The sequence below is a fragment of the Lepeophtheirus salmonis genome, chromosome 6 (assembly GCF_016086655.4).
Source record: "Lepeophtheirus salmonis chromosome 6, UVic_Lsal_1.4, whole genome shotgun sequence".
NCBI classification, from domain to species: domain Eukaryota; kingdom Metazoa; phylum Arthropoda; class Copepoda; order Siphonostomatoida; family Caligidae; genus Lepeophtheirus; species Lepeophtheirus salmonis.
This window is the reverse complement of record NC_052136.2, coordinates 48,487,861-48,512,648: the sequence shown is the minus strand read 5'-3', so window position 1 is coordinate 48,512,648 and position 24,788 is coordinate 48,487,861. Positions and strand designations below refer to the sequence as shown.

General features: G+C 32.5%; 1 protein-coding gene and 1 long non-coding RNA gene across 2 annotated transcripts; one reads left to right on the top strand and one right to left on the bottom strand.

Annotated features, from left to right (window-relative positions):
- The first annotated feature begins 7,326 nt into the window (after positions 1–7,326).
- On the top strand, positions 7,327–8,979 carry LOC121120937 (uncharacterized). Its single transcript, XR_011780948.1, has 2 exons — positions 7,327–8,025; positions 8,601–8,979. It is a non-coding gene; the product is annotated as an uncharacterized lncRNA (long non-coding RNA).
- A 6,423-nt stretch (positions 8,980–15,402) lies between these two features.
- On the bottom strand, positions 15,403–18,932 carry Psa (puromycin-sensitive aminopeptidase). Its single transcript, XM_040715943.2, has 4 exons — positions 18,032–18,932; positions 17,050–17,931; positions 16,143–16,986; positions 15,403–16,086 (listed from the first exon to the last, which is right to left on the bottom strand). Exons 1-4 carry the CDS (start codon positions 18,469–18,471, stop codon positions 15,709–15,711), a joined length of 2,544 nt encoding a protein of 847 aa, XP_040571877.1. The 5' UTR covers positions 18,472–18,932; the 3' UTR covers positions 15,403–15,708.
- Positions 18,933–24,788: the final 5,856 nt, after the last annotated feature.

Genomic DNA, 24,788 nt, shown 5'->3' with positions numbered 1-24,788 from the left:
ACATTGTACACCCTGTATATTTTCAATTCTCATTGTCTTAATTTCTATTATTACCATTAATAGTGCACCCTTTAAACTCCTTAACCCGATCCGACCAGCAGCAAAAAAAAACTTAAGTTGTGATTGTTCCCAAATGGACTGAGGCTTAAATAATAATATATTTTTTTTTTTTTTGAATGATTCTTAGTTCTAATTTCCTTTTGTATCAAACTTGCATTATTTGATATACTTTTATAAATATGTTTGGAGTATAAAGAGAAAAAACAGACTAGGAACGTATAATATTGTTGTTGTCGTAAAGTTCCATAAACTAATTATTTTAGTATTTTGTTGGACATGATTTATTACATTATGCAACAAAATTAAGGTCTTCGAACGCCCATCGCCTTCAATCTACATTTGTTACTGTCATAGAAGCCATAGAAAAAAACAAAAATAACAATTAAAACCTTCAACTGCAATAAGTTTAGCCTTTAAACCCTTTTTTTAATTAGATTTTTATAGTATTCAGGAGTGACAAGGTAAATCCGGAATAACTTAAACGGCTAATTATTAATATTGGAGAGGTTTTGAGATAAATTATTTAATACTTGTTTGAAGCTGAATGTGTTATCTGTCAATTTTAATAACAGATTTTTTGAGCATCTCGTCGTTCAAGCATGGAAATAGTCAGGAGAATTTATATCATCGAAGCAACCCGCGCGGGACACTGTGCACAGGAGATGATTTCCTTCTAAAAATATGCAAGAGCTTCGGGACATGGTCAATAGGGGAACACTGGGTCGTGTAGGATCATCTGAGTGGGTGTCTCCTATTGTGTCAATACTGAAGCCAGATGGAAAATTCAGGATTTGTGCTGACTTCACTCATACTATTTCTTCCGTGATACATATACAACTCTATCCACTACTGCACCTGGATGAGGGGTTTGCAAATTTTGCAGGAGCAAAATTCTTCAAAAAAGTTGGATTTCACGAGGTAGTAAAAGCAATATGTTTTCGATGAAGATTCTAATTATCAAAAGGTCGTTGGGCCTCATCAGGTATCATGTACTGCAAATGTATTTGCATATGCTCCAGCAATCGTGCAAGCAGCACAGGAGAAGTAATTTCAAGGGTTCAAAGGTCTTAAAGTCTATACTGAGTAAGGAGGAGCACATTAGAGCCGTGAAGGAAGTATTTCGTCGGGTTCAAGATGCTGAGGCGAGGCTGGAGGCAAGGAAATACATCATTGGAGCGAATAAACTCATTTACCTTGAACACAGGATTTCCAAAGAATTTCGATCTGTAAATCCGGAACTGATCCACCCTGTTATCAATTTCCCATCTTCTACTTCGTGTACTGAGGTCAAGTCCTTTCTAGGAATGGTGTAAATTATGGAACTTTCATCCCTAATCATAATAGATCCCTAATAGAGGCAGCCCCTCTATACGAACTTACAAAGAAGAATATTGACTTCTCTTGGTAGGAGAAGCAGGAGGTAAGATTTAAGAAAATTAAAAAAGCTTTAGCTAGCACTCCCGTTCTCACACATTATGACCCTTCACGTCCACTCAAACTTTCGACTGATACCTCATCTTTTGGATTGGGGTTATCCTCTCAGAATTCATTGAGGGAGTTGATCGTTCGGTGGCTTTTGGTTCAGGGAAACTAACAGCGGCCGAAAACAACTACCCTCATATCAATAAGGAAGCGACAAGGATTGTGTAAGGCCTGAACAAGTTCATACAGTGTCTCATGGGTCGACAGTTTAACACACAGACGGATCATAAACCCCTGGTATACATTTTCAATCCCGGAAAAGAGTTAATAGGAGTTGTATCGGCGAGGTGTCTCGATACCCTATGCTGTTCCCCACGTTTGACTATACAATAGAACACATAAAAAACCGCACAATCTTAATGCTGATGCTAATTCAAGACTTCATGTTGATGATGTAATGCCAGAAGAAAAGATCCCATGGATGGTCCAATCCCTTTCTCAGTCAGAAACAGCCGATTCTTCTATCTTCAGTAATGCCCAACAGGACAGTGAACTACTCAAAGCAATTGAAGGCGCCATAAATGGAGAAATCGTTGAGAAATTGCCATCTTTTCGGGGTAATCAGGCTCGTGGTTCCGCTCCCTCTTCAAAAGACCTTCCTAAACGAGCTATAACTGAACTACCGAGCTATAATTAAGATAAAGGCAGAAGCTCAGATGTTAGTTTGTTGGCCTAGAATTTGTGTAGACATTGAAAATTTCATACACACTTGCTCTTCATGTCAGGAGTATCGTCCAAACCAAAAAGAAGAATACACACCTTCCTCCCCTGCCTCCAAATTGGAACGCATTCCAGAGTATTGATCCTTCAATGGAAAGAACATCCTATTCTTAATTGGCTCGGGATCAAATTGGATCGAGCTTGAAGTAATGAAGGATACGTTGACCATAGCAACATTGAGATAGATATTCCCTTGGTTTTCTCGCTTTGGATTTCTGCGGGAAGTACACACTGATAATGTTTTACAATTTTCAAGTGAGAAATCCATTACAAGGTTGTCTGAATGGGGGGGAGGGGTAGTTTTGTCACCTCCATATCACCCTCAGTCTAAATTTTTGACTGAGAGAGCCATAGGTATTGTCAAGAACCTCCTTCGAAAAAATCGATCATTGTCTATTGAAGAGCTACTACTTTGGTATAGGGCAACACCGTAGCAATGTGGAAAAACACCCACAGAACTTATACTTTCTCTTCATTTAGGTACTCACTTGATTAGATTGCCAAATTCCAAGATCAGTAATGTCTTTCACAAAAGAAATTCTTGCCTACTATGAAAGTCTGGGTCTGATGTTACGTACAGGGGAAACCAAAGAGGGTTCCGGAAACTCTAGTTAAAGCAACGGGAACAACTCTATGGTATGTCAAATGTCAAGATAATGTCTGGAGAAGACAACTTAATCAACTTTGCCCTCGAAGGTCGTCTAGTCTATGGGGGGAGAAAATGAATTACTCCTATAAAGAGGAAAACTTCTACATTTAAAATAGCATTAGTACAGGAAAATATTAAAATAAAGTTTCAATAAAATGAATATAAAAACCATATGCTCCAATATAGCAGGGAATGTCATTTTGTCTAAGTCTTTGATCAATCAAATTGCCTCTAAACGCTTATCTTCGATCTTCGGTTCTTGTGTGAATTTTCAAAGAACAAATGTGCCTTTTAGGTTGAGAATTTCATCAATTTTAACGGACTTCGTAAGGAACTATTACAAAATTCCTTCTCTTCTGCCCTTCCAAAATTATTTAAAGAGACGAAATATATCCTAACAAAGCCCAGCATATTGTAAAAATTAAACTCCTAACTTCTCCTGAAAAATGATTTAAATATCGTTTACTAACAGGCATACTTGAAGACGCTGACAAGTTTTTAAAGATGAAAGAAATTTATGCTTTTTCTGCAAAGAAATGCCTAAAACGACATATCACATCATGTGGGAATGCGTCCAACTACAGTTGACTTACATGAGTATTACAAAATTCATTGAAGAGCGACATGCTAAGAAACTTGGAAGTATCCACTTTCTGACAACAAGTAATAACGCTAAAATTGACGCCATGATCACCAAGACACAGTATATTTTATATAAGCTAAGGACTATAAACGACAATAATTTAAATGGAATAATTCCTATTTTAACTTTGTACTCGAACACTGTAAATTGCATTTAATTTGAAATTTTAATTTAAAATCGCTTATAACTTTCTACCTGATATGTTTTATTATGATATATTTGATGTGATTTCCTTGTTTTTGTTTTAAATATTTTTGAAATAGTTTGAATAACATAAAGAAAAGGCCAAGAAAAAAAAAATAATAATATTTAAATTCACATTTATTTATTTAAGTTATCCATTTTTAAATCAATTTACACCAAAGATAAGTGAGGATTCTTCTTTCAGTAGGAGGTGTTAATACACCCACGACTTATTAAATAATGAACAAAAATGAAGAAAGAGCATACAAATCAACTGTTTTTCCTTTTCCGATTTGTATGTTAGTCTTTCATTCTATCAACATCATAAAATGAATCTAATACTTCGGCTTATTAAGTAGAATTATGTTGAAATACATGTAATTAATATTGCTGAAGCAAAAGTAAGAAATGATTGACTAAGGATCTACGAAAAAAATACCTTGTTAAGGACCCTCTAAAATTTGGGACGTATTAAATTAGTGCTGGAGTGGTCTTTATTTAGGACTGAAGCCTATTGTACAGTCTAGTTTAGTCCTGCACATCAGTCATAAAACTAATAAAGTTTGGTTCTTTTTAACGTCACTTTCATTTATTTCTTCTTTTTTAATCAGTTCTAGTACTGGCAATCTGAAAGACTGACGGCATTAATGACAGGTCCTCAGATTAGACTGGACTGAATAAATAAGGCCTGACTCAACTCTATTTTCAAGGACCAATAAAAAGACGGGACTGGGTGGGACAGGACTAATTGAAAGTCCCATATTAAAGGAGTAGAACCATAAATTTTATATTATTTGAAAACTACATTTAATTACATTCAATTATTTATAATGAAATTTGCCTTTCTTGATAACCTCGGCCACAAGCCGTTGGAAGTTTTGGAAGGGCCGGTTGACCTCGTGCAGATCCAACTTTGCCATTGTACAGCTTCTGTTTTACAGAAAATTGCAGGATGTAATGGCCACAAAGTTTCGTCACTTTTGGAGCCCGGATTTTTGGCCTGCAAACAGCCTGGGCCTGAGCCTGATTTTTATTTCTAGGGGAGGGTGGATCATGAAGTATGTAGAGGCCCTAAAGAAGTCAATTATCCATACAATGCCAAACATGAATTCACAAGTGGTTTTGCTAAAATTGCAAATAAATAAATGATATATCTATATATATATTTGAAGTTTACAGGTAAAATTTTTATTTCTACTAAATTTCATCAAATTCTTATATAATCAGGCGAAATATTGCCTCTTTTGGGCGATTTGATATGAAATGATCAATTACTTTATCCCTGCTGGAAATGACTCACATCCATTAATAACCCGTTCAAGAAAAAATAAATTGATTTAGGTTATGACTAATTCAATTTATATTTTCAAAAGAGTATTGAATGTTATAGAGTCTAGTCAATGACTACATACACTTCTTTTTCTTCTTTTTGTTTGAGTACTTAGGACTATTTTCTATTTTTCATTTTAAAATAAAAGAGGGATTTGAATAAAAACAATCGTATAATGAATGACTTAAGTAATTAAATAAGTTTTTTATTATAATTCTGATAATATGACATATTATAGATAAATACTATTATTTTAACTTCTTAAAACAATCATGTAATCAAGATTAATAGAAATACAATGTTATACCACAACGCTTTTCGGACTGATATTTGAATTCCACAACGCTTTTTAATAGTGACCTCTTGGAGTATAAGCTAATTACTGTATAACTGTTACCAAGAGTAGCTATATATCCTCTTCCTTGACTGTTACTATTAAAGTACCAGAGTTAAACTCTATGATGTATGTCTTGCCTAGAAATCGGTACGGTGCATCAAATTGTAAAATCTGTTCTCTCTTTACAAATATTAAAAAAAAAACAATAGTTGGTCAAAAAAAATTTGAAAAGAAATGAAGGAAAGGGAAAAAATAATCTGCATTCCATGCATAAATGCCAACAAGTAGTGATGTATCGGTCCTTATTTATAACTGAAGCCTTAATGTCCAGTTCAGTCTCGGTCCACTTCAGTCTCGATCCAGTCCAGTTTAGTCCTGCATATCAAGCATACCAACTTATAAAGTTAAGTCCTTGATGACGTCCCTGAGCTTTATTTACTCTTTTTAAATCAGTTTAAGTACAGACAGTCTTAAAGACGGATAGTCGTAAGGACCAGTGTATGACTGAACTAGACTAGACTGAATAAATAAGGACAGAAACAACACTATTTATTATGAATATTGGTTTTATTGCAGTTTTTAATTGCAAATATCGCAATTGCTAATTATCAATTATATTCAAACATTTGTCTGAACTGAATTAAGAAAATATAAATAAAGTTTTAAACCATGAGTTCAACACTAGCTAAAATGTCAAATATGACTTTTATGGGCTTATTTTGTATAGTTAATGACATTCAATGGGATTTAATTAAGGGAGTTGCATAAGTTTACATACAGATCTTCCTGAGGCTTACGAACCAACATTATAATCATAACTACGATACATAAATATTGTGATGCAGGTTATTGACATGAATTTGAAAATAGCTTTTAAACAAGAACCGTTAAGTAAATTGCAGGTATGTAGTACACTACACAAAATGTTATTTACGTTAGAGCGATTGTTAAACTCATATTAGGCGTTTCTTTTATGTGGGAACGTGGGAAGAATTGTAGGCAAGTTTAGAATCACTTCACTACATTAGACTTATAGTAAATATAACCCGTCTCCATCGCTAATCTTCAAAAGACTACTCCTTTCAATAAATTAACCTTTAAATATATGTATAGGGTGGTACAGATTAATTGGGAATTGTTTTGAGGCTTATTACGAACGAAATAGATAGGTAGAAGCATAAATTTGTGAACCAAAAATTTCAAATAGTAATATCTTCTGAACCAGTGGTTTAATTTCAACAAATAATGTATTTCTGACAAGGGAAAACTTATGAAAAAAATTTCTAGGACGTTTTTTTGATGTCATGAAAAACATAGATCAAAAGAATTTGCATGAAATGTGCATAAAAAAATTAAATTAAGTGCTCCAATACACTTGAAATATTCACAGTGGCATACGTTGAAACTGTTCTGCATTTTTTTTTATACCAAAGGTAGGCAATAATGCTTACTTCAGAAAAAAAGGGAACACCACGACGACTTATCAAATAATGAACAAAAAAGAAGAAAAAACACACGCAACAACCTTTTTTCTCATTGACTAATTTCTAAACTTTGTTTTTTTCATTAAAAAAATGAAATAGTTTCTCATACATCAAGTCATATATTTCACCTACTTGACTCTTCCTAATCCCCTATGAGTCATGGAAATAACATTTTTGCATATCAAAACAATACAATCTTACACCTTGATATATGTACTTGTGTGTACTATGTAGATATGGGGTGGGCATGTGTAATTTATTGGCGTAGGAGATGATAACTTATTAGGGGTTGGGTAGTTAATTTTTGATCCCACTATTTTTTAAAACATTTTTTTGAAGACATTTTATTTCATAAAATATATTTTCTGATGACATTTTTTTATTTATAAAAGACTGGATATTCCTAGGTTTGTGTAACCTAAGGGGTGGCAATTGCCCCTTCACCCCTCCTTGTGGTGTACAATTCGTGATATGTTGATTAAATCTTGTACCAGAGTAATTTATTTCTGAGAGATTTGTTCCGTGTTCTTTGAATAGATATTCATTGGAAAATTAGTTCACTCTTGGGATCGCAATATAAAAGTTTTCCCTCCTTTCAATCTTATCACAACCTATGTTGTAATAAATTGCAATAAAGTTTATTGAATTAGAACTTTGTATACTACCCATTCATGAATAATAAAATATCTATGTAAGTATATACGTAATGTATACATTCAGGCATCAAAACAAGGCAATAAGTGTAAACAATTGTAAATACTAATATATGCTAACTCCTTTTTCATTGCTGACCTTTACATACATAAGTATGGTGTCATTAGTTGTACGAATAACAAATTTGAAAAAGAGTCCATGTGGAATTTAGGTAGTCGAATTACATCATATTATTACATTATTTCATCTTGGGATTACCTGAGTGTGTCTTACTATAAAAGGAGAGTAACCTACCTCATATTCACTCAGTCTTATTTAAAAAATGACGCTGAAGAAACTTTTCCTCACAATTATTTGCATTTTGCCTCTTTTACCTCTAATAACTTCGATGGAGCTACGAGGAAGCCAACGGAATTGTTTATGTCAGTGTATTCCACTTCAATACATTGATGGAAGGGGAATACTGCACGGAAATTGTGAAAGGTAAAACTGTTTATATGAACATTAGGTTGGTTTTTTAACTGTTTTTGAATTTCAATTTCGATAAACACTTATTTTGATCTTTTTATATGAAAATGTAAAATCAAAATTGTTTAAAGCAAAATAACGAATAATGATTTATTTTAATCTTAGTCAATAGTTCTTTTTCTTCAGCATTTTAACAATAGCAAGTAGATATCAATAAGATATCTTTCAAAAGCATGACATTCTTAAGCAAGCTATAAGATAACGGTAAGTATTGGAATGTTTGTAAGATATGAACCATGGTAGAGAACCACTAACGTGGAAGATAACATACACAAGAAGAAAAGCTTCAAAACTTATTAGTCATTGGTCACTCACATATTTCCTAAAGTTTCCTTCATAAAGCAATGTATTTCCATTAGTAGTTCGCTTTATTCTTACAAAACCACTTAATTTTGTAAAATAAGAATTTTTGTACATCAAAACATATAAGATTTTTAAAATTATGGTTTAGTTCCAAACATTATAACGTGACACTAAACTTATAGGTGGTAACAAGTCTTGAGTTATTTTTCAACTTTGTATGTTTTCAGTACGAATGATGGAGCACTTTGGTGCTATGTCAAGTATCAAAAGTCGAGTCCTTGTGGAGATTTGGTAAAATCGGATATATTTCAAGACAGATACTGGTCTTATCATGCGTGTACTACTCCAGTTGAGGATTCATCAATCTGTAAAGATACTGTTATTCCATTATTTTTCCTTGGTGCGTACGGAGGAAGTAGAAGGGATTCACAACCGAAAGATGTACCCTAGTGTCTATGTCTTTCCAACTACCAGGCTATGACATTTTTTTTATTTATTCAATCATTCTACATATTCATTCATCAATTGTTTATTAATTTAATTTATTATAGTATTTTTAAATACTCACTAAAGCAATTTGTGAAAAATACAGAAATTTAGTTCCTATTTCATTCGTTTTTGTTAAAGGACCCTGGGCAAAGAGTGGACACTCGAGGCAAGGAATGTAGTATTTAGTAGTTTTCAATTCTGATTGGCTTTAAATTAGAAAATGCTACATGTTCCTCTAGATACGAAGCCAGTTTGAACAAGCCGTCTCTCCCTAGGGAAAAGAGAAGAATAAGGGGACTACGGCACAACTATAACACGATATTATTAGTCGGTGATAGGAAAATAGTCTTCCTTGTTTTTAGATTGAATTGTTTATTTTTCCCTTAACTGCTATTTTCCTAGAGTCCTTTAGTTTTTTTTATGTATTTATTATTGTCTATCACGTATTTTGACAACTCTTATAATGTCCTCAATGGAAATGGTAAATTTGTGTAACTGAAAAAATGAGCTAGTCTACTTATCCCTGGATGAGCAAGACTTATATTTAGCATTTTTAGATCATCAATAGTTTGGGTTGAAGTGAATATTCGAGAAAGCAAATCCATCGCAGCATTTTCTTCTCCTGATCTATAGATGATGTCATACCAGAAACATGAAAGTTAGAGTCTCCATCTAAGCACTTTCTTATTCTCGATTCTACCGGAATGTTTTTTTTTCTTAAACATGAAGGACACAGTTTCTTGATCAGTTATTATGGAAAAGTGTTTATCAATCAGGAAATACCGCCACTTGCAAATAGCCTCCACGATAACATACACTTCCTTTTCAACAGAGGAATCCCTGATTTCCCTTTTATTTACAGTTCTTGAGAAAAAAAGAACTGGTCTTCTTTTTTGATTAAGGGCCGCTCCAATTGCATGTTCTGAAGCGTCTGTTTCAACAGTCATAAATTCTTCCTGGTCCACGGCAGGGAGAACTGAGCTAGCAATTTCTCCTTTTAGTTTAACAAAGGTATCATTTCTTTTCTTTTTTTCCGTCGGAAAACACGTAACATTTATTAAAGGTCTAACATTTTCAGAAAAATTTCTGACCCATTTTGTGTAATGAGCAAACATTCCAAATACTCGTCATAATATAGGAGTATTTTTCGGAAATGAAGTATCCAAAGGTGGATATACATACTCTATCTGGATCCAGCTGAATGGGTTATTTTAGTAAAAGAATATTTACTTTTATTTTTGTTAATCACTAGTCCATACTTTTGGACAACTTTTTTGAATTTTACTAAGTTAACATCATGTTTTTCTTGACTTCTTCCACAAATAGTGATATCATCCATATACACATAAGTACTTTTCAATTTTTCGTTTGAGGTTATAAAATCAATTACTGTTTGGAAACCAAACGGGATTCTCGTGAATTGATAAAGCTTACCACACGCTTCAAATGCAGTGAATTTCTTCTCTTTTCCTTCTATGGCTATCTGATGGTATGGACTTTTCAGATATATATACTACTAAATACAGAATATTTTGTAATTCTAATCAATAGATAGTCTAAACGTGGGAGCGGATAGACATCCAAAAGTGTATATCTATTAATGGTTCGGTTTGCGAGTAGTCGATCACAAGACATTTTTATGACTCAAAAACCTATTATTGAGCTCAGAGTACCGCTGTTATTTAATTGCTATAATAGGTCAACAGTCAGACGTGAGGCTCATAAGAAGTGTTGGATAAGGAGCTTTCAAAATTTAGGGAAAACCTATTTTTAATAACTTTCTCGGACTTCGGAAAGGGATTTATATTTTCAAATGCTCTTTGAGTATGTTATGACCAATTATACATTCGCAGCAGACATTTCGAAGAACAAAAAGTGAATTTGTCTGTGATTTTGGTTTCTCAACATCATAGACGCTCATAATTTCAGGTTGATACGTTGAAGACAACATAGATACTCTTAGCTAGGAAGGAATTAATCGCCAATTGTACTTCTCAGCAAGGTTTGATGATATAAACCTTTCTGTCCTCCCATTGTCTACTAATGCGTTGACTATTTTTGCATCCATTGATGCCAAAACAAGCACTTTTTCCAAACCTCGTTTGTCAGTAGAAGAAGAAGTCTGTAAGTGGTGTTCGTGGAACATTACAAAAAGGAGTTCTATTATTTGTGACTCTTGTAATTGCAGACGAGATATAAGGATTTTTTTCATTCGTCAAAGACTTGCAAACCAATTCATAAAGACAGCATTTTTTGCGGGACATTCATCACGGAAATGTTTTATATATCCCCAGAAATAGCATCTATTTACAGCAACTAAAGAAGTTATTTGTTTATCCTCAGAAGAAACTGCCGATGATACTTCTTGACCTTCAGTAACAGTGTTAATTAAGGGAACGGCAGGCGAATGTAAGTAAGAGAGAGATTGGCTCTCGGCAAATTCCATAGATCTTGCTTATTCATAAACTTTTTACAAATCAAGCGTCTCAGTCTCTAAGATCCTTTATCTTATGTGTAATGAGTAGAGTCCATGTATGAAAGCATCCCTTAGTGCGCTATTTTTTGCTTCTTCAGCAGTGAAGGCCCTAAATTTGCAATCTTTACTTAAGAGTTTCAATGCTTGGAAGTAGTGATCCAATCATTCTCCCGGGATTTGCCTTCGTGTAGCCAACAGATGTCGTGCAAAAATTTCATTTTTGTTTTTGATATAGATGGATTCCAAAATTTCGATGGCCGATTTGTATGGCTAGCGTTCCGATATATTTGAATAAAATTTATAACTCACGTAGTTATTCAACACATTGACTTTATTATTGTTCTCATTTTTACATATAATATTGTTATAAGTAACAATTAAATAAATTGTTGTATACCAGAACTTGTGGTTTTATTCTACTTATGTTTAATCTATAATATATACATACATATATTATCAACAACGTTTAATTTTATGTCATAGGCTATGTAAATGTAAATACAAATGTATAACTACGCTATGACTCATAGTGTAGTTATACATTTGCGATTATGTTCTAGCCTAGATATTTTAGAAATAGACAACAAAACTTTATAATAAGAATCTTGTCACCCTGATGAATCTAACTACCTCTACGACATACTTATACCTAAACATTAGTTTCTTCATTTAAAGACTTGGGTATGATCATTAGGTTTTCCAATATTACATAGTCAATAAATATTACTTTTTTATCACTTGAGGATTAGCTATGGTTGATAAGCCCCGAGAAATGGTGTTCAAAAAACTCATAAAACGCAAAAACAACTGCTTAAATGGTCACAACAACGGGGGTAGTTAGATTGGGTGTAGCATTATAATTAGCAATTGTGCGTATCCTTCATAATAATAGTATACTGTTATTATACAAGGATAAATAACGGGGGGAAATCTTTTTTGATGCCCTTAACAAGGAGTAATATCGCCGGATAATACTACATAATTAGCTTTTGCACTAAATCTTTACGATGGATTTAATTCTAAAAATTTTTTATTGGTTAGTATATTTACTGTCTAATTTTATGATTTTGATATTTACTTTATTATTAATAATTATTTAGATCTCATCCGTTGAGATATATCTATCCTGTGCACAATTGTATATAGCAACTTCCACATTAGGAAAAAAGGGAGATGATCTTTTTGAATAAACTCCACGTCTGGCTTTTGTTTAGCAACATAAAGTTACGATATATTTAACTGAATTCATGCCAGAAAAAGAAAATATTATTTGGATCAATTTATTATTTCAATATTCTGTATTTATAATTTATTGTTATTAGTTATATGATTACAATTGTTTAATTTTGTATATTTAACATAAATATATGATGGTTTATTTTTTAGTATGTAGATTATATTTAATTTAAGCCTTCTTTTTTAACTTGGAACTTCAAATATATTTCAAAATACTCTACTTTGTCGTTTCATTAGTTATTATTCTGAGAATATGGTTCATAATGAGTTACAATTTTATGGAGTGTGACGATTACAAATCTACTGTAACATAAAAAACGTCTAAGTCAATTATACGTAATATATCTTCATTAAACATTTTGCTAATAAATACTTTCTTTATACCCTCAAAAATCATTATAAAGTAGGCATATGATAATTACATAAGTATTTTAAAAAATGATACCATAAGTCTTTCTGCCCCCCCCCCTTCTCCTTGCACGCGTTTTTCTCTACAGAATTATCACTTTGGGTATAACCTTGTATTTCTATTAACCTTGGTTATAAACCATAATTTTTATCTAAAGAAGCTTCTTATTCTTATGTGGAGGCAATCCTCATTTATGCACTGAGACTAAAAAAGCAGTGGATAAAGAAGTTGGGGAAATGTTGTCTTCCGGAGCTATTGAGACAGTTTCTGAAAGTGATTTGTCTCCTTCCTTTATTTCTGGAATATTCGCTGTTCCTAAGAAGGATAACTATCGATGGAGAGTAACAATAAATACCAAGGCCATTAATAAGTTTATTCTAAATTTAAATTAGAATGAATTGATTCATTAAGATGTTGGCTAGACCAAGTTTCCTTTTTTATGCTCTTCAGATGTGTTTGATTTATATTATTCCTTTAAGAATTTTCAAGTCGTTTTTTCAGGTTTCGATGGCGAAACAATATTTACCAATTAAATATTTCATGTTTCGGTCTGACATCAGCACCGATAATTTTTACTAAGTTTTTGAAACAAATGGTTTCATATATTTGAAGTCACAACTTAAGGTAAGTTGTAGCATTATTTAGATGACTTAATTATGCAGGTCATTGCTGTTGTGCATCCCTCACTCTCGTTCTGTTTAGAATTGATGTTATACACAATTCTTGGGTTCAAGGTCAATTTGAATAAGAGTTCTTGGATTCCAAGACGTAACTTATTCATCTAGAGATGTTATAAGAATATATTGCCATGGGACAAGGTTGTCATTATGAGATCTTCAACAAATAACTGTGCAAAAGATCCGAGATCTTGCCACTTAATTCCTCCTAAGGCGACGGTTGTCCGTCCGAGACCTTCAACAAATAACTACTCCAAGGATCCGAAACCTTGTTCCTAAATTACGCCAAAGACGAGGTTTGTTGGTTAGAGACCTTCGACAAATTACTACGCAAATCATCCCAGATCTTGTTGCTAATTCCACCAAAGGCGAGGGTTGTCAGTCCAAGACGTTCAACAAATAATTGTGCAAAAGATCAGAGATCTTGTCGCTAAATTCTATCACAGGCGAGGGTTGTCGGTCTGAGACATTCAACAAATAACTGGGTAAATTGAAAGTGTGAGACAAGTATTTGCGTATGCCCCACTCTTTGAGAGATACCTTCAGTTCGATAAGAAAAGGGAAATTTTGATGACCCTTTCAATCCAGAAATACAAATCTCCTCAGAGAGCGAGAAAGATATATCAAGGTGGGAAGAACTAAGAATAGCCTTTGCACCAGTGAAAATAAATTTAATCAAACACTAGAAGTTTTTACGGATACTTCCTTACCAGGTTAATTATCATACGGTTCCTTTGAACAAGGTTGGGGACAGGGAATGATCGAGATCTTCATATTAACGAGCTCAGAATTAGAGCTTTAGAGAAAGCGTTATTTAATTTCATATCACTCAGATATTAGTTCTTGTGTATAATACAACTACACTTTTTTTAAAAAAGGTGTATCAAGTTGAAATGGTTCACCGTAAAATGATTCTGGCAAACAGGTTGCAGACAAAAACGTTGGGGTAATATGGTTACATAGTGATGTGAGATGTCATTGTGTATAAGCGCTTGATGAAATGAGGAATTTGGGCAGTTTTTGTCTGGATTCCTATAAAAAGAGAACACGCAACACCGATTTTCGGATGGAGGAGGCATATTCTATACCCAAAGCACAAAAAATGCATTTTAAAGTACAAGGAGAGTAGATAGTGTTGAATTATAAATAAAAAAATTACTGGCGTTTAAAAAAAAAAAACTATACAAATAACTACGTTTTCTATATTTATTCAAATAAAATAAGTTTTGTGCAAAAAAAAGGATTCGGTAAAAATTGCAATCCCGTTTTTGTTTTTTGTTTTTTTTTCAGGTACCACAAAATGAATTTTCAATGAAATATTGGATTCTTAAGTTTGTAAAAAATTGTCTTGAGATTCGTTTGCATATAAATTTTTCTCGTAATAAAAAATGCTCAACTAAAATATGTGTCATTTTCTTAACAATTTTGCTTTTGCTTTCATCAAACGTCAATTTTTAAGAAGAAATGCCAATAAACAATTCATTTTTGACATCAAATTAGAACACCCTCTTGCTCCCTACAACTACGTGAAATAAAAATAATTGGTTTGCTTTTTTGATAAAATCTCACAATTGTATGAAAAATGTGGCGCAATTCTACTAAAATAATTTCAAATTAAGCATTTTCCATGATATATAAATATTAAGTCATCATCTAAAGCATACAGTATTATTATTTTTAATTAAATAGGAAATTGATACTAACAGCAGACATTATTTCACTTCCAAAAGAAGTAATGAATATTTTGTAGACATCAAAACTTTATTGAACACCTTGAGGTAATGATATTTTTATGGCATGACAAAAAAGTATCAATTTTTGTGCACTTAAAATCCTTTGAACGACTAAATTGACAAGAAAAAAGATTTTTAATACATATAACAATAATTATAAGTGCAGACATTTAACTCAAAAATACTGTCCACAAACTATAATGCAAATATTGTGTAGATGAGAACATAACATGAGCTTTTTAATGTCATTCGTTTCTAATGGTGAAGCATATGCACTATAAATATGTAAAAAAACAACGAAGTCAAACTATGCATCTATTGAAAGAATTTTTTGATTTCCTCCGAATCACGCTCAAACCACTTTGCCTTCATTCTAATTTTTTCGACGCAGCGATCAATTGTGCGCTGAATATGAGAAATATTATTTTCCTTGAAGTAGGCCTCAACTTCGTCAGCCTTTTCATAGGTGTAAAGTCCACTCGAAACAAGTTCAACTAATCTTATATACAATTGGACAGGCTGGTTCATCAAAAAGAATGAATTGTTCTTCTTGAACAAGTCCCAAAAGAGTTGTCTTCCAACAATGTTGGTAGAAAAGCTCGCCAGCAATAACACAGAGTCACAAGTACGTACTTCTGAGGATGTACAGAAATCCCAGACATCCATCAAAACGTCTTTGTCTCTCACAAATCCCTACAAATAAATTAGTAATTAGGCTCGTAAAAAAGAGAAACTCTATAAAGACTTACTAGAACGGAAGCAATTCGTTCCTTCTCTTCCTCTTGATCCTCTTTTCTGTACATGGTTAACATCTGTTTAAGAGTATTTTTATCACCATGGGCCATAACTATACTATAGATTGGATTTCGAAGGTTTGCTTCTATATTTTTAGAGCCATTGAAATGAAGATCGAATCTCCTTCTAGCCTCCTCAATAGCTCCTTCATGACCACTGAGACCCATTCTTTTAATAAGACTAGGACGAAGGAGTTTCTGTTTCTCTGACTCGCCTGGAAGGGCTTCCCACCCCACCTGATTGTAAATGTTTGTCATGACATTTACAACATATTTGAGATAATTAGGATAATAAGTTTGATCCATGATGATGGATGATATCCTATGACAGCTGTCAATAATATTGTTCCACACAGAATAAGTATCCTCCTCCTTAAATGCGTCCAAAAACTTGAGTGCTGAAACAGTTGACATTTTCCCGCCTTCCACCAATGAAAAGATATCATTCCAAAGATTGAATCTATCGATTTCTCCTAATAGTTTGGATGCTATGGGGGTCTTCAGATTATTCAAATCCTTAATATCGTAATTCACATGATAAAAGCCAACGCAATCAGAGTTTAACTTGAACCATTGTCCTGGATTATTGACGACAATTTCGAATTTATTATCTTCCATGAGGAAGTTTTGTGGTTTTTGATCATTCTCAGTAATAACACTCACGGGAATAATCCATTTCTCTCCATCAGCCGACTTACTACCGTCAATATTAAACTTTTCTTGCGATAAAGTGAGTGTGAGGGATTTATTCTCAAAGTGGCTAGAAACACTGACTAGAGGAAATCCAATTTGATTAACCCTGTAAATATATTTTTTTTTTTTAAATTAAAAAGATATTGAATTTTCATTTCTTTAAACCTACCAAGTAAACATCATTTCCTCTATTCCTTTGAACGAGGTAGTTTCCAGGGCCTGCCAAAGATGTTCAGTGACCGTATTTTTATGGGCAAACTTTTGAAAATAATGGCACAACCCATTTCGAAATTCTTCATCCCCCATAAAATGGTATAACATCCTTAAAATGCTACAGCCTTTATCATAAGAAATTTCATCAAATATCTCTTCTACCTCATCCGGATCTTCAACGTTCACCTCAATGGGATGGGAGTTTTTAAGAGCATCCAATTTAAGGGAATTCTTCAAATAATATACCACAAAATCTACATTGAAATCCATCTCAGGGTAAATTTTCATTGCACATATGTTGCCCATAAATGAAGCAAAACCTTCATTTAACCATAAATGAGTCCACCACTCCATCGTCACCAAATTGCCAAACCATTGATGCGCAATCTCGTGAGTTATTGTAGCAATTGTGTCTCTTTTTTTATGAGCCGACGTTACATTAGGATCATATAGAATATAGGAATCACGGAAAATAATTAATCCCCAATTTTCCATAGCAAGTGCGGAAAATTCAGGGACACCCACAACATCACACTTAGAGAGAGGATAATCAATTTTAAAGAAGTCATTATAGAATTCAATGGATTTGATGGTTGTATCAAGAGTGAGCTGAGCTTGACTAGACTTTCCAAGGGGGGCAAAGACACGCACAAGAACATTTTGTTTGGTTTTCGCCTCAATCATATCAAAGTTTCCGATGACGATTGCCACAAGATAAGTGCTCATTATTGGAGTTTTTTCAAAATGATAGGTAATACTGGATCCTTCTCCAGGCACTTCTTTCTCAATTTGAGTGTTGCAAAGAACGGTTTTCCCTTTGGGAGCTTCGACTGAGATGCTGAAAAGAGAGAAGTGAAGCGTGGATTAGCAAAAGATGCTATAAATTGGATTAATTCCATGATTTCAACTAAGTAGTAGTTATTAGTTACTACTATTACCTAAAAGTGGCTTTGAATGCGGGCTCGTCCCAACAAGGGAAGCAAAGGCGAGCACTGGTTGACTCAAACTGCGTACAGAGGATGGGGTCGGATCCATTTCCACATCGGTAGAGCCCCTTGAGGGACTTGGAGATTTCAGAAACGAATTCAATCTCCAGAACATGTTCCCCAGGCAACAAAGAACCACAAGGAAACTCAATTTGGAGTGTTTGGTGATCCACACTCATCCTAGTGCATACACTCGTGGGTCCATTACGGATCTTGGCGGATTTGATCTCCATTTCCATTGCATTCATCTCAATGACATCCAATGCCGTTTCGAGGCTAAAGAAGACGTCCACTCGACCAATGGACTTCCAGGTCTCGTAGCATGTCTTAAGGAACAGATCATAGTGGGATGGAACCGCATCTGGCCTTAATCTCAAAAATGGCGTCTTCATGATTCTACTGATTTGCTTGGGAGTTTTGAGTTGAGGTCTGAGGATGACGAGACTTTTTTCTTTATAGTCTATTTTTTCTGATATATTTTGTATTCACTTCTGTGGCCACTCTGGACACCCGTCGCATCTCTTGTAAACATTCAAGAGCTCTATTCAAAAGGGAATCTCCCGCAGAATCACGGAACCTTTCGACTTTATTGAATGCACTCTGTACAGCTTCATTATGGAGATTTAAATTATGGGAATTTAATTCCACATCGGTAAAAATAATTATCAAAACAATCATTCCTATCCTAGTTATCACAGGTGGGCATTCAGCTAATTAGTGGAATAAGAAATAATTAGCGAAGTGATCAATTAGAGGATTAGTGATTAGCAGAACACTAAAATTCTAAGAACGCTAATAAATACGGATTCCCACAACGATTGGATCTATAGCTATAGCTATATAGCTTGTTACATCCAAGGTTATAGAAATACATAATGTATTTCTATTAACCTTGGTTATATCTAAAAGCACATCCCTATATTGGTTTGTGCATTTAGATGTAACACGTTCGAGTTCAGAAGATTAACAATCAGAACACTAATATTATGACCAAGAGATCAACAGCAGACAAAAAATACTTTATAGTGGTTCATGAATGAGGATATAAAAAAATCCTTCCGATGAGTACTAGGAAAATTTGCCGCAAGGAAGACTCGCCTATTGGATTTTTTAAAAACCTCATTAATAATTATTATTCTTAAAGGATTTTAATTCATCTCTAATGTTTGTCTACATTATGCTGATTTGCAACTACATACTTTAAAAGTCATAACTTTCAAGGACAAATGACCTTGGTAACTAACAAAGTATTAAATTAGTATTGATGTGATCCGTGGATGACAGAAACAACTTACTTAATTATAATTTTATGTTTCTAGTTAAACTGTTCTTCTATTGGCGCTTAGTTTCTACATTTTATATATTTGATGTAGTACTTTTCCTAAGTATCCTTCATCGCTTTCGGGATACAGTTACAACATAAATATTAATTAATTCCTTTTGTACATACATCCAAGCTGTTAAAATGGTTCATTTAGTGAAAAGTCAAAGAGGTGGAATGAAATTAGTGGATGATAAAAACTACATTTATAGAGTTGACAGAAAATATGGGTTCAAAGTATACTGGAAATGCGAGAGGGATAAATGTAAATCTAGGCTTCACACTATAACAAAGGAGAACGACAGCCTTAATATATCTGTTTGTAGCAGAGTAGGGGAACATGATCATCCCAATAAACCTTCGAAACCTCCGAAACCAAAAGTGTCTGCTAAAAAAAGAAAAGTGAAATCAGTTACTCTTTCTTCACGAATATTAACTGGTGAAATGCCATCATCTGACATGGACGAAACCCCTTTATCTCTAATGTCAAATTCAGTGAATTTGGATGATAGTATTAACAACTTGAAACAAAAGGAAAATCGAATTCCTGCAATCCCCATCGGCAGATGCGGATATCCTATTCCTCTTGATTACTTATTCTTGGACAACGGAGAACAGTTCTTACTGTATGATAGCGGTCAATACGATCCTGATAGAATATTGATTTTTGGCTCTCAAGTTGCATTAGAGGATCTCACTTCTAATACAGATTGGGCATTTGACGGTTCCTTCAACTGCTCATCTGAAATGTATTTCCAGCTCTTCACTCTACACATTATTATTGGACATGTATCCGTGCCAAGATTATTTGTTTTACTCCCAAATAGGTCAGATGCTACCTACAATAGACTTTTTACTGCTTTAAAAAAATTAAATTCATCCTTTAATCCAGAAACCTTAATGATCGATTTTGAAAAGACAAATTTAAATGCCTTTAGTGCAAAATTTCCATTAAAAAACATCACTGGGTGTTTGTTTCATATGACCAAAAATTTATACCAACACATTGAAAACATAGGTCTAAAATTAAGATATTCCACCGACGGCGATTTTAACATGAAGATTAAATGCTTCTCTGCATTAGCGTTTTTGCCCATTCCGGATGTGATTGACGGATACATTGACCTCGCCGATGACGACGATTTGCCTCAAGAATTTGTATCGTACTTTGAAACTCATTACATCGGGGGTCTGCGAGGCCATGGAGAAAGAAGGAGAAGAGTAAAGCCAACTTTTCCAATCGAGTTGTGGAACGTTTACTCTAAACAAATTAGTGATGTTATAAAAACAAAGAATAGTGTAGAAGAATTCCACAATGCTTTACAGAGCTCAATTACAAACATGCATCCGAATCTATGGAAGTTAATTGATTATTTGAAAAAAGAAGAGGAGTCCGTTATGGAAAAAAGAAGAGAATTAGAAAGTATAGACGTTAAACAAATCAAAGAAGTTCATGAAAATCTAATCATAAGATTAGAACAAGTGATGGCTGAATATGATTCCTCGCAAAAAATTCAATATTTGAAAGCAATTTCATGTAATTTGCATTCTTTTTAAGTATTATATCTAAAGTTGATAAAAATATATTTATACAAATAATTTGGATCCAATTTAATAAGATATATCCTCAATCAAATTTATTAATTTGATACTTAGTGCAGTGCCATACAATACAACTTCTGTTGGAGGTAAAGTCCTGTCCAAACAATTCCTCTATGATTATATCATCGGGCTTAGTGGAAATTATTTCACAAAATTATCGAAGCCATCATCTCTAGCATCAACTTGATTCCTAGTAATAGGATACTTTACCTATTATAAATAATTTTAGTAATTTTTCATGAGTAAACGTAGGTATACAATTGTAATAGTTAATAAAAAAAAATTCCGTATTGCAGAGTTGTACATGATAAATATATATATTTGGTGATAAGAAATCTGTCTGGTTGTAAACTTGACCTATAATTATGCTTAATCATTAAGTTATTAAAATACAGAATATATTTATTTATTTTAAATTCCCTTTGGTAAGTTTTATTGACCTATATTTATTTTAAAAATAAAAATGTATGGGAAATGTGGAGAAATCATTTGTGGAATCCCCAAAACCGAGTTGATTCCATTCCCCAAAGAGGAACCAAACATAAAAATAGTATAATTAAATGAGTTTTTGAGGATTTAGTCTTTAAATTTTATAAATATGCAATAATTATCATTCACTCTCAGATATATATAGGGGATAGTGAGGATACTTGTTACGGAGGAGACATGTTACACAGCCAATAAATTTAAAATGTAAAATTATCTAACCACCCTGTTTTTATAGAATTGAATTTGTTTATCAAATCAACATAAAATCCGGGTTGCCTAATACTTATAGTTATAAAGAATTTCAACATTGAAATTTTTGTCACAAAAAGTAAACATTTAAGTTGAGTGTTGAGATTTTATAAAACATGAAATTTTAATTTTATTTTTTTAAATATCATAGTATAGTATGTTGTTCAATTAATTAACATGCTTGAAATACATTATTAGTTTCAATATTCAATTCACATCATTTATTCTGATTGTAACAGTTATTCTGGAGGAGACTTACTACACCCCATTTTCATTAAATATGTATATATACATGTGCTATTTATTTATATTATATTTAATTATGTTTTGTTTTTTGTGTAATTTCATATTATACTTTAATAATCAATCACAGTAAATAGTTTTAAAAATATTTTTTTAATTTTATTATTAACTATGCTCTATTTCCGTAGATGTTTTATTTGTTTATCTTATATATGTAATTATAAGTATTTACTTTATGCTGACAATCTGTAATAGAAAGTAAAATAAATGCTTGGACATGACAAATGGCAGTTTTTACATTTTTCTTCCCTGTTGTAACATGTCTCATCCTACCCTTTACCATTTCTCCTCCTCCTGATGTATCAAGTATCCTACTTTTGGTTAGTTTAGAAAAAACCAATAAATGGCTATTAATTATTGCACTATATAAAAAAATACTTTGGGGTTGAATTATCTTTTAAATTGTGAAACTTATGGGAGCTTATAAAAAAATCCATTTTTTGTAACATGTATCCTTACTCTCCCCCTATCTACTGTCTATAATATTATAGACAGTAGATGTACAGTATGTCCGCTAATAAAAACGAATAACCCGGGTATTTATTTCGCAAACGGAGACAGATATAGGCCTTTGATAAAAGTTGTTCAGAATTCTGAGTTACGTATATAAAGCTATGTTTTATTCTAAGCAGACCAGATATCTTTTCCATAAAACAAGATTGATTCTCCGTGTCTCAAAGTTTTTTTAAGGTATGGGTTGTAGATTCGAAAATGCACCAAAAAAAAAATCCGAAAAAAGGACATACATATACATATATTAAAAATTAAAAAAAGGGAATTAGGAAGAGGATTAGCGAGTTTGTATTAGTGTGTATTAATAAAATAATTCGTAATAAAATATATAATACGGGTATGTCCTATTATTTTTTCATAGACTTTCACTTACGATAAAATCCGTATTCGAGAGACTCCGAACTTTGTCTTACTCATGGCCCATGGGATAGTATAATCAATCCTAGGCAGAGAGGGTATTTGCCCTCCTGATAACATTAACTAATTGCCCTTTTTTTTAAATATATGTTAAATTTTTATTACAAAAGCTATGACGACCACTGACCATATTTTGATTTCCAAAAAGGGGAAATTTTGCCCAACATCTCATTGTCGGTTTTTAGGGTTTTAATCTTTGGAAATTAATAAATTTTAGAGTAAAGTATTAAAAAATGTATTTTGATTATTGTTGCGTCTTGACGAGGGAGAGACACAATCTTATTTATAATAGGAGAGATCCAGGATGACCAAGAGACATGAGGAGAAGAATTCACGTGGAGGAATAATGTAACAGTAGATCATGTGTATTCTAACCATACTCTGATATATTTACAAAAGACGACACTATTTATAATACGTAAAACTCAGTACTTATAATACATAGACGAATATACAAGAAGATAAAAACCAGAAAGGACATATTAAATACATAACAATTATAAAAAACAATATTTCAGATCTCGCTGATATATTTTAAAAAAATTGAATATTTGTCTTTCTGCATTATAAATTTTATTTTATCCTTTAATTCAATTTTCAACATACCCATTTATCATATATATAACCGGATATTTATTGAATTAATGAATAAAAAAGTTTATTTGTACTCTGGAGAGGAGGCGGTTGATAAATGATACTTGAGAGTACCCCTAGTAGATAAAAAGACATGTTTTACTAAAAAAAGTAAAAGATGTCTTTAAGAAAATGTAAAAAGGTATTCTCAGAAATACAATTATCCCTCTTCCAAAGTTTTTAAAAATTGAAAAATAATCCAAAAAATTTCAAAGTTAATTTTTTTTGGAAATTTTTTTCAAAAATGATATTTTTTAATTCAAATTAGACGAAAAAAAAATTCAAAACTCCACTGCTAATTACAAAAAATTTAAAAAACCTACAGCTGTTCGATTAGTTTTTGGGAATTTTCGGAAACAAATTTTAATTCAAAGTTTTCGAAAAATATTTCTAAAATACATCGCTATTCTCAAAAAATTAAATTTTTTAGAAAAAATTTAAAAAATCTACAGTTGCTCACAAAAAATTTAATTTTTAAAGAATTTACAGATGTTAACGAAAAATAATTTTTTGGAGAAAAATTTAAAAAATCCATTATTTGGGAAAAAATTGAAAATTACATTTTTGGAAAAAAAAATTAAATTAAATATTAAATTATGAAAAAATTAAAATATTAAATTCTCTAGTAAAAAGCAAAAATTCCTTAATTTGTGAGGGGCACCAGCCCACTTCTGTGGACGCCCCTTTTTTTAATGTTCGAGAAACAGGGACTTTTCCATCTGTATCTTATCTCCTCTATTTCTCTAGTGTAGTGAATCATTAACTTATTTGACCTTGCTTTCTATAAATTATAATTTTAACTATAAAATTATAAAAACATCCCAATATGTGAATAGTAAATATGTACTCTTAATGCTTACGCAGTACTTTCGATATGAATAATATTATATACATTTATAATTATTATACATACATGCTTATTTTTTCAACTGATGTGTACAATAGATATCCGTCTATTTTTAAAGTCTGAAAGTTTTTTGTTTTTTTAGCCAGAATTTAATGAGGTCATATTAAATATAAACAGATTTGTATTTAAAATTATGTTATACTGCAAAGGTTTACTCACATTGAAAATGATCAAATTAATTGAGAAAATGATAATTTTATATTGATTGGCCTTCTAGGCCTATTTTATCCACGCTGGTGAAACGTCGTACCGTCTGAACAAATGACACCGAGCAT

Coding starts and splice junctions, on each gene's coding strand:
- Psa (XM_040715943.2), bottom strand. CDS start 18,471: ATGAAGACGCCATTTTTGAGATTAAGGCCAGATGCGGTTCCATCCCAC. Junction 17,932..18,031: donor GCATTCAAAGCCACTTTTAG/GTAATAGTAGTA, acceptor CTCTCTTTTCAG/CATCTCAGTCGAAGCTCCCA. Junction 16,087..16,142: donor AACGAATTGCTTCCGTTCTA/GTAAGTCTTTAT, acceptor ATTTATTTGTAG/GGATTTGTGAGAGACAAAGA.